Genomic DNA, 10,928 nt, shown 5'->3' on the forward strand with positions numbered 1-10,928 from the left:
AACTTTTGAGCTGCTTCTTTAAACATTTGTAGTTATCCCAAGCAGACCCTAAATCTACTAAGATTAGTACTATTTCTTTAATAAAGCTTTTTTTTTCTTTTTAAAGATAAGATTTAACGCTCAAACTTGGCTCATTGGGTTACATGTTTGAACGTAATTTTACTTTCAACCAATATACTAAGCATTCAAGTACTTACTTGTCTTTAATATTATAAACATTTTTTAAGATTATTTATTTAATAAAAGTAAAAAAAAAATGCTTTGGTTCACAATGAAATCATCCAAAGCATTAAAAGCACAGCAAAATGATCAACTTTTATTACCGATGATTCCCACAATCAAATTCACATATTCAATTGTTCATTTTAAACATTTAAAAACAACATAAGAATCTATAAGTTTATCTCCACACATCTAACACATAAACTTATATATATATATATATATATATATATCTGTGTGTGTGTGTGCGCGTGTGTGTACACAACAACAACAAGCCTTTACCTCACTAAATGGGGTTGGCCACATGAATCTTTTTCTCTCCATTTCGTCCTATTGAGTGTCATATTTTCATTTAATTCTAATAAATTAATATCATTTTTTACACAATATGTCTGACTCTTTCTTGGTCTTCCTCTGTCTTTCTTAACATAAGTCAAATCTAAAACATCCACTCTCCAAACCATTAAAGTCACTCATCCAAATATGCACTCTCATCTCGGCAACACTTAACTTAATTTTATGCTTCTCTTTTAAAGGACAACCTTTTGCGTCATAGAGCATTGCGTGTCTCACCACCATCTTATAAAATTTTACTGATATTTTTCTATCACGCAAAAGACCCAAAGCATTCATCCACTTCAAACAACTAACTTGAATTCTACTAATAGCATCCCCATTTATATCACCATCAATTTGAACAATATACTTGAAATATCTAAAGCTTTCACACCTTTTAATAATTTGATCACCCAAAGTTACAACTTTGTCACTAGAGGCTACTACTAAAATTGCATTCCTAGTATTCAATTTTGGTTCTACTCAAACGAAGGCCTTTATACTCCAATGTTGACCTCCATAATTCAAGTTTTTCTGAGCACTCTCTCAAGTCTTATCTACAAGAAGGATATCATTAGGGAAAAACATACACCAAAGTACATCCTCCTGTAAATGTGCAGTAAGAGCATCCATAACTAAAGCAAAACGATAAGGGCTTAAAGCAGATCTCTATTGCAATCCAACTGAAATAGGAATATATTTGGGCAATCCTCCTTCTGCTCTAACACAAGTAACAACTCCAGTATACATAGCTTTAATGACTTGAATATAAGTCAGATCAACACATTTCTTCTTTATAACTCTCCAATATTTATCTCTTGGAACTGTATGTTAAGTTTTTTTCTAAATCAATAAAAGTTATATGTTGATCCTCCTTATTCTCTCTGTACTTCTCCAACAAACCTCTCAATAAATATATAACTTCCATAGTAGGCCAAAATATTTTTAATGTCTTAACCTATTTTCTATTACCCTCTCCCATAATTTTAAAGTATGACACATCAACTTCGTTCATCTATAATTTCCACACTCTTGTGCATCCCCTTTTTCTCGAAAATGGAGACCAAAATACTCTTCCACCATTCCTCATGAATTACTTTAGTTTTTAAAATAAAATTAACAAGTTTAGTAACACAAGAAACTCCAAAATCTCAATATTTACACAAGTCAATTGGGAATTTTTTATGTCCAACATACTCTCCATCTTTGATTTTGTTTAAAGCCTTTTCAACTTCTTTTTACTAATTCAACGGTAAAAATGAAATATTTTATTATTATTAACGATATTAAGAACACTAAGGTTGATCGTATTTAAGAAACTTCAACGAAAAGTTTATCAAAATCTTTATATCCTTGTAGTCGATTAATATATATATATATACTTTAATTACTTATAGCCAAAATGCGTGATCGAACAATTTTTATTCTTGTTCGTCTCATTAACTTGGCGAAGGAATCTAATACGGGCTTTTTATTGAGCCCAACACTAAATGTTCACAAACAACAAGCAGTTTTGACTCACCACCACCTATCTTTTACACACACTGATATATATATATATATATCAATGAACGGATAGGTGTATTTCTCTTTTAAAAAGTTAAAATAGTAGTATTTTTATGTCATATGAAAGATAAGACTGAAAAAAAGGCAATAACTGCAACATAGACTACATTTAAGATATAAAAAGACACAATAAAACAAATTACAAGGAAGAAGATAACTGCAAAAACATAAGTTTCTTAAACTGAACTTTATAAAACTTTTTTTATTTTCAGACTCAGAAAAGATAGAATGACATTTACTACCCATCCCATGCAGAACAATCATGCAGAACAATCAATCATGAAAATGGCAGAAGAAGCTCTTTCTTTTATCTTTTTCTCCCAACAATCAAAGTAATTATACCAAGCATCACAGTGCAGTTTGGAAGCCTGCAGAATGCAACAGAACCTCTTTGATTTCTTCTGGTAAAACACCAGGCCCGTCCTTAGATTGCTGCAAAAATAACTCATCTTACAGTTCAGTCTGCTTAAATGGGTGCAGAAAAGTGGTAGAGGAAAGAGTTTACCTCGGCTCTAAAAACATCGAGAGCGAAGCCGTTGAAGCAGCTTATGACGGCCTGTTGGATGTCGAGGCCGAGGCCTTCAAGAGCTCGCATCGTCGAAAGGAGGAGACCCGGCCGACGGGCGCAGAACATGTGTATGTTTACAGCTCTGCCTTCTCTGAGTCTTACTTCCACCTGAGTTTAGAAGAATATAACAAAATAGTCAGTCTTATGTATTGATTGAATATCTGGTTTTTATATAACAAAACACCACACAATTCTTATACATAGAAATCGTGTATTATGTATGTAAGCTTTCCAACAAAGAAACAGAGATATGCCATATTATGTTAACAACAATCTTAAAATAATAAGAAGTTCATGAAATTAACATTCTGTAAAAAAGTGATGTTTTTGTCAGCTCAAGCCAATAAAGAAGAAAGTAGAGATTTTGAATGTTTATGAAATGGGAGATGATTTCCTTAGATACCCCATATGGTTCTTACATAATGATATATCTAACATCAACACTTTAATATTTGCATGTTATCTTGATTCAAAGTCTAGGTGTTAGACATGCAAATGCATGAGAATTGTTTGGTGTTTATGTAAATCCCCTTAAAATTTTGGACCAAAATAAAAAAAGAAACTTTTTGAATTTAATCAAAACTAATATTATGAGGCAAACACGACATTACATATTAAGCCAACTCAACCTATAAGCTAAGAGAAATAAACTTAATCAAAACAATACAAAAAAAGGGAAATTTACATACCCATCACACAATTCTTATGTATTTACTTATCTCACGCCTATATTTTCATATTTATGAACATAACACTGGTGCTTTAAATCTATGAATGAAAGGTATATTTCACTATTAAAAAGTGGTAATAATGCTGCTATATTTATGTGATTTTAAAGATTTAAGTGCTATAAGTGTGAATATGAAAATATAGGTGTGAGATATGTAAATACATAAGAATGGTGTGATATGTATGTAAATGCCGCCCCCACCAACAAAAAAAAAAGGAAAAAAGAAAAAATGAAATGTGTAATCTAAAGTTGTAGATTTTTGAAATCTAACCCTTGCCGGTTGACCATTTGGGCTCGGTAATGAACTCGGACATAGCTCCTCCTTGATCCGACATGGAAGAGTTGAGGGCGTCGGCGTTAAGGGGTGAAAGCTTGATGTGCTAGATGCCGGCATGGAAGAATTCGTGGACTCGAGTTCATTGTGAAGGTCATTGATTCTCTGTAAAAGCTCTTTCAAATACTCAATTGCATCGCCGAGAATGGAAGCTCTATCCATCTATCTCAACAACACCAAACATGTTAAATTTTTTGGTATATCTATAAATAGAAGAAAAAGAAAATACTTTATTTCAAATAACTAATTAAGACCATAATAGCAGGGTTTAGTGAAAGTGAAAACAACCAAACAATCAATGAAGCGACTATGTGCAATGGAAATGACTGCAAAGATCTTAATCAGCAGAAACTATCAAGAAATGACATGAAAATAATGGATTTATAAGTAAAATTATTATATTTTTTCATTAAATTCATGTAAATCTTCCATTAATATAATGATTAAAATCTTGTACCAAGTGGAAGCCATTAATACTCTGAAAGAAAACCACTGGGGCACAAAATAATGGGATTAAACTGATGATGATATCGATGAATATTGAACAAATATTAAATTTTGCAGCTGTTATCTGCACAACAGTTCTGCCCAGAAGCTATTTATTGAGAGAGATTTTGTACTAGAAAACCAATATATTCTAAAAATAATATTATATCCAAGATATAAACAGCAAAAAGACAAGAAAAATTTCAAATATTTTAGAAATATACCAGTAGCAAAATTATCTAAATGATTGAACCCATCACACAAGGAAAAAGATTAAATTGTCAATTCAGAAGGGGACCAAAAAGCAAAACATAAATGCAGATCACATTCATTCAAAATCATCAGAAAAAGGCCAGCTTTGAGTAACATGTTGGCTAAAAATCCTAACTTGAATAGCAAAATATGGTAATTTTTGCATGAAATTCATATATTATCAAACTTGTACAATTCAGCAAGAAGCCAGCGGAAATGAAATGAAGGAGATGAGGGTTCTCACCTTACTGATCTTTGGAACAACAGATCTTAGCATATAAAGCCTGTCATTGAGCTTCTTCCTCCTACGCCTCTCAGCCATCAGATTCTTAGCAGGAAGCCCCTTTCTCCTACCCTTCAGCTCTCCACCCCCACCGGTAAGACTACTATTCGTAATGGAAACATTACCTCCTCCTCCTCCACCGGCAGCTGATCCTCCGCCATCATTCTTCTCCTCATCCGTCTTTACAGTCTCTGCAACTTCACAGATATCGTCAGAGTCATAATTTAAACCAGAGCCATCAATGCTGGCATCATCAAGCTCATCCTCATCATATATTCGCCTCCGCTTCTCAAACTCACCATCCCAAGAGCTCCTCATCTGCCCTGCATCCTCCATACCCAAAACCCCCAAACGCATACCTTTCTCACCACCAATAGAACTTGAATTCTGGCGCAGTGCGGCCGCCGCACGTTTCTGAAAAAGATTAGGCTGAGCACCTACTGGTGGAAAGATCTCCAGAGGCCTCAAAACCTTCCCTCTGCTCAAAAATGGCGAATTTTCAAGCGAATCGAATGCCATGGGGTTCAACAAAGAAGAGCTTCCGGTCATAGGCAGAAAATCTTGACTATTAATCTGCACGTTGGGGAAACCCAACATTCCACCACCAAAAACGGAGGTGGAGGCGGCGGAGTTCGCCGGAGGGAAGAAAGTCGGGTTCTCCGGGACAAAATCGAAGCCGGAATCAAAAGGGTTGGAGCAGACAGCAGAGAGGAAAGAAGAAAGTGCAGGTTTGTGGGGGAAGAAGGACTGGTGGGCGGAGGGATCGAGTGTGAAGACGGAGGAAGGTGAGCAGGAGGAATCCACCGGCGGCGAAAGGAGCGGGGAGGAGTCGCCGGCAAACCCCTGGTTTAAGGAGCTCCCGGCGAGGTTACCGGCGTTGGATGAGGTGGTTGCGACGTACCAGTCGTCGTCGAGAATAGATTTGAGACAGGGGAGGGCGATGTCGTCCCTCACTTCTCCCATGGCGGCGGTGCAAGAGGTGGATCTTATCCATGAAGCGGTGTCGTCTTCCTCCTCTGCCGCTTCTCCGTCCCTCCAAACGGCGCCGCTGAGCCTCGAGAGCATCGTCTCCTCTGTTTCAGAGAGGAGGGGGGATGGATGACAATAGGATTAAATAAAGGCTGCTGCTTTGTTGCTTATTTGAGCAGTGGGAAGCGTTGGGGCTTCAGCTGTCAAGCTCTGGTTAGGGAAGGTGAGAGAGACAGAGAAAGAGGAAGAGAGGGATGAGTTTTTTGAACGTTCTGCTATAAAATCTGATGTGTCGGTAAATCCCAAACGTACCTTTCCGTTGGGCCGGTAAATTTATAATTACTGAGCGGTAATTTTATAGTTTGCAAAAAGTTTACATTTAAGTCCATTCACTCTAACTCCTATTTCGAGACTCATTCTTTTGGGAGTTTATTTTACTGGGATCAAATTTTTGTCCATCCTGAATTTATGAACTGCAACATCTGCTGACAGTCCTGACATTTCATCACAACTCCATGCGAAACAATCTTTAAACTCTATTTACAGTTTGATCAATTCTAAAGATTCTTCATCGTTGAGTAGAGAACTTATAAATATAGGTCGATGTCGTTCTTCAGTCCTGAGGTTAATTTTCTTCAATTCATCAATAGTTGATTTAATTTCCTCCTCAAATTCTGGCGGAGCATCTTCTATCAATTGATCAGTGGAGTTATCTTCCATACCGAGACAATCCTCTCCTGATTTACGAGTAACAAGCATGCAAAACTCTGAATCATTGACTGGTCCGACTGTACCAAATCCGAGACTCTCTTTCGATTTGGGAGTTTGAATTTTAATATCCCATAATTTTTCAAAAAGTTGTAATTTATCTTTTGGCATTTGTTTTGGCAAATGTCCCTGTTGAATTAACTTGTGTACGCAAGACGAAAAATAACCAAAAGACAATTTCATTAATTCATCAGGATCATCATCCAAATTTACATGATTTTCAAGATTAGTAGAGGTAGAAGCACGATAAAACTTAATCGGTTTTGAACCAGCGCTACGAACTTCCTTGCCCTATAAACTCTCGACCTTTTGAGGGAGAATAGGAGTAAGGGTCATAGTGTTCACATAGTGGTTTATCCGATCATACATCGTCTCATATTCGCTCTGCTCTGTATCTTCTAAGGGTATCTCGTACTGAGATTTCTTCTGTTTTGTCATCATTATTTCATCTTCAGAACTGTCTTCATTATCAATGTTCATGATTGGCCTAGTCCGTTCAACAATTAAATTGGCTCTTCCTCGTCCACGTCCCCCGCCTCAACCTCGGGTGTGTGGACTAAAAGAACCCCCACTAATTTGTTGCAAAAGAGTGGCGGAAGATTGCTGAAGCGGAGTTGAATGGCTTCCTCTTTGTGATTCTTCTGAATCTTCACTTTTGTTTGTCACAGTTTCACGAGAGAAGACAGTTTTCTTTGGAGGCGCGTAGTAGGTGGCATCTTCATGAATACCAACTTCATGCACTGAAAATGGTTGTAGATCTCCATTGATGCAATGTTCTTGTCCTTCTTTGTAGTACTTGGTGCACTGATGTAGAGACGATGGAACCATGTTGTGTTCGTGAATCCATGGTCGGTCAAGTAGAGCGTTGAAAGAGGTCTCAGCGTCGATGATATGAAACTTAGCGGGTCTCACTAGCTCTTCTACCTTCGTAAATAATGTAATTGATCCAAGGGCTCTCTTCCTTTTGGTTGAATCCTCTTAACATCACCTCTTAACATCATTTTTTCATTTTTTCGGTCGTAAGCTCTTGGGCTTCAATGTCCAAATAGGCCAATGTCTGTAGACTCATCAAGTTGAGTAATGCTCTAAGATCTGCTAAAACTTTGGAAATCACAAATCTACCAATGTTAACAAAGATGTAGGGTGGACGATTGTGGTCGGCAGTACCGAGCAGCAAATCTTCATCTGTAAAGGTTACCTCGAACTGTTCTTTCAACGAGCAAACCTCATCTAAGGATGTGTTGGCCAACTGGGCCAAACAAATCTCTGGGTCAAGGAAAGTTATAACTAGAGACACTTCCATCTCCTCTGACAATATCAGAACGTCGTAGATGTTTAATATGGTCGGCAACTTCCTGAGATGAGCTAGCACGTTGTAATCCACTTTGTATGATCCTCCAATTTTCTCTTGATTATGTGTTTCTTCCGCTGGTGGAGGCGGAGATAGTTCTTCTTGAGTGACTATTTGCTTTCTGTTATATGCCGGAGCTGTTCTCGGGGGTAATACTCTCTCGCTCCTTAAGTTCAATTCTATAATTTCTTCTTCTTGAGATATCATTGTTAAATATTTTGGTGTTTCTTCTTTGTCAGAAAGATCTAATTTGATGGCAAGCAGTGCACCGTGGCGCTCGAGGATTGGTTCCTCACTCCCGAAGTTCAATACCATTGCTCTGAGAAGGGAAGCTTCAATCAGAGGTGCTCGGCACGTTCTTGGAGGTCCAAGAAGGCTAGGGATTGGGCCTCTGGTCGTGGTGAAAGGTCTAGACCCAAATTCAATCAAGGCCGAATTTAGGTGTTGATCAAAGTCTAGTGTGGAGGCTCTCGGTGAGGGGACTTTGATAGGGGATTCTTCTCCTTTCACTGTGGTGAAGGTGTGGGTGAGTTTAATTGAGATTTGGTGCACTGTGGAGGCGTCGTGGAGAATGTCCTGTCTCCGGCAAGGATTTGAGCTCAAAAATTGAGCTCCAACAAGGGAAATGAGGGCAAGGAGGTGGTTGGGTTGCACTTAGGAGGTCTCAAAGAGGTCATGGGAGAAATTTGGAAGGGTCTCCTTTAGAAAATTTCACTTCCTTTGGCCATGAAGAGGCCATTTTATAGCCATGGCCAGAGAGTGGAGCTCAGGGCTTGGTCGTGGGTGCAAAATTCTGCTGAGGTGGTGGGCTAACAGGCTCTTAAGCTTAATCAAGTTGAGTTGGCCCCTAGGGTTGAGATTGGGTTTGATTTAGGGATGATGGCCCTCGATTTTGAGGTGCTTCGATGACTAGGCCGGCTGATTGGGCCAGGGGAGGTGGCTAGGAGGTCAGGTGAGCCATAGGAATTTGTCACAACCATTAATTTGGGCTGATAATGGGTTTTGGCAAAGATCTCTTTGACTTAAGCAATTTAGGAAACAAATCCCTTGATTTAGGGGACCTTTGGTCTATTTATCAACAAGGGTGGGTTAAGTGAGTCTAGCATGGTTACTAGGGTCCAAAAATTGGTTGTAGAAATCTTGCCTTGGTCAATTCCTCAATTTTGGTGCATTGGTTCAATGTGGGTCTAAATGGCCAAAAGTTGGGTTTGAGTTAGGCTAGCCATGACTTTGAGCCCAATTGATTGATAAAAATTTTGTAGGTGATTGTAATGAATATTTTTTGGTGAACGGTTGAAATGATTTTGAGTTCAATTGGAGGTTCAATTTGAAGGATTTTGGAATTTTGGTCAATTTAGGCATGTTGGGCTATACTTGGGTCTAGATTGGGCTAGGCTTTGGATAAGTACAAATTTATTGTTGAGAATGGTCTATAAGAACATCATGAAGAGTTTCCAACATAAATTGGGTGTCAACTTTGGGGTTAGGGCAATCAGTTTGGTGGAATTTAAATGTATGGACAATTTGAGAATTTTTGGACTTGGGTTAAAATTGAATGCAATTGAGGCTTCACAAAGGCCAATTGAATGTCAAGTTTGGTGTGTAGGATTGTTATGAAGAGTTTAGGATTCAAATTGAGGAAAATTTAGTAGGCTATGGGATTCAATTTGGTGGAACCAAGTCATAGGGCCAAAGTTGGGGTTTTGACTTAGATCAAAATTGGGCTTAAAGCATCGGCCAATTAAGCTTGAATTTAGTTTATATTGGTCATTTTAATAGTGAAATTGAGTTTATAATTGAAATTGAGTGAAATTTGGGCCAAATTGATGGACATTTAAGGTGAATTTGGGGAAATTGAGCTTGTAAAGACAATTTGGGGGTTTTGGTAAAAATGGTCAAATTGGCCAAATTGGGTTTAACTGGAGGGTACAAATTGGTTTTGGAAACATTTGGAGTGATTTTGAAGGTTTTGGGAAAGTTTCGGGTGCCAAGGTTATTTTTGTAATTTTGGTCATTTTGGGGGTATTTGGTAAATTTGGAATTTTTGAGTAGTTTTAGGTAACTTGGGTATTTTGAAAAGGTTTGAAATGATTTTTGGACAAGTTTGGGTATTTTGGGTGGATTTGAGAATTTTGGCCAAATTTAGGGCTCCAAGGGTATCTAGGTAATTTGGGGGATTTAGGGGCAAAATGCCAAGTTGGATATTTTTTGTAGAGTTGGGGTGCCAACCACCCTATATGAGCCATAGACCAATGGAATCCTGATCCCTCTTGATACTGCTAATATGCAAAGTACAACAATAATTCAGATTATATTTCACTTATATTTCTTTATTTCGCAACAAAACCAAAAACTTGATCATGAAGAAAAATAAGAATTTAACTTTTAATTTATATATATTGGGATACTACGCAAGCATACGTATCGTTATCAATTAATATAGAACTTTTTGATTAAGACTTGAATATTGAACCCACAAGAAATTTATACAATATGCGTTTTTAGAAAATTTTCTATTTTTAAAAAGACAATTACTTAAACTGAATATATTTTGCACTAATAAAAATTCAAATATTTTTGGTATTTTTGATATTTTGACAAAATAGTAACAACTTAATAAGATAACTAGAGTTTTGTAGATGAAAAACACTTAATAAGAAAAATATATTTCTTTTTATCATGAATCAATAATAAATATAAGAATTCTGTTATAGAAGTATGTAAATTGTGTTGTGTCAAATAGGAGCAATAATATTTTTTACCCTTACTAAAGATGCTATAAAGAACATTGATCTATAAAGAACATGAATAGTTCTGAAGACCGGTTATGCATGGAAGATACTAGCTCTCACTTTAGAGTTCTCTCGATTCATCCACCTGGGGGCTAACATCTCGTATCAAAACCTAAAATAATAAACCAGGTTGGGGGCTTTAACCTGTCACTTTAGTCCTCTAACTCTACACCTTTCAATGAATATTTCCCTATTTATTTGCAGTCAATCATATGAACTACATTCTCATTCATACAACCTCATGTGATTCTTTCTAATTGTTGATTGAGAA

The 10,928-nt window shown here is 37.1% G+C and overlaps 1 protein-coding gene across 1 annotated transcript; it reads right to left on the bottom strand.

Moving 5' to 3' along the window:
• Positions 1-2,263: 2,263 nt before the first annotated feature.
• On the bottom strand, positions 2,264-6,009 carry LOC110035317 (transcription factor ICE1-like). Its single transcript, XM_020739553.1, has 4 exons — positions 4,739-6,009; positions 3,694-3,918; positions 2,630-2,800; positions 2,264-2,556 (listed from the first exon to the last, which is right to left on the bottom strand). Exons 1-4 carry the CDS (start codon positions 5,840-5,842, stop codon positions 2,473-2,475), a joined length of 1,584 nt encoding a protein of 527 aa, XP_020595212.1. The 5' UTR covers positions 5,843-6,009; the 3' UTR covers positions 2,264-2,472.
• Positions 6,010-10,928: the final 4,919 nt, after the last annotated feature.

The sequence above is a fragment of the Phalaenopsis equestris genome, unplaced genomic scaffold (assembly GCF_001263595.1).
Source record: "Phalaenopsis equestris unplaced genomic scaffold, ASM126359v1 Scaffold000002, whole genome shotgun sequence".
Lineage (NCBI taxonomy): Eukaryota > Viridiplantae > Streptophyta > Magnoliopsida > Asparagales > Orchidaceae > Phalaenopsis > Phalaenopsis equestris.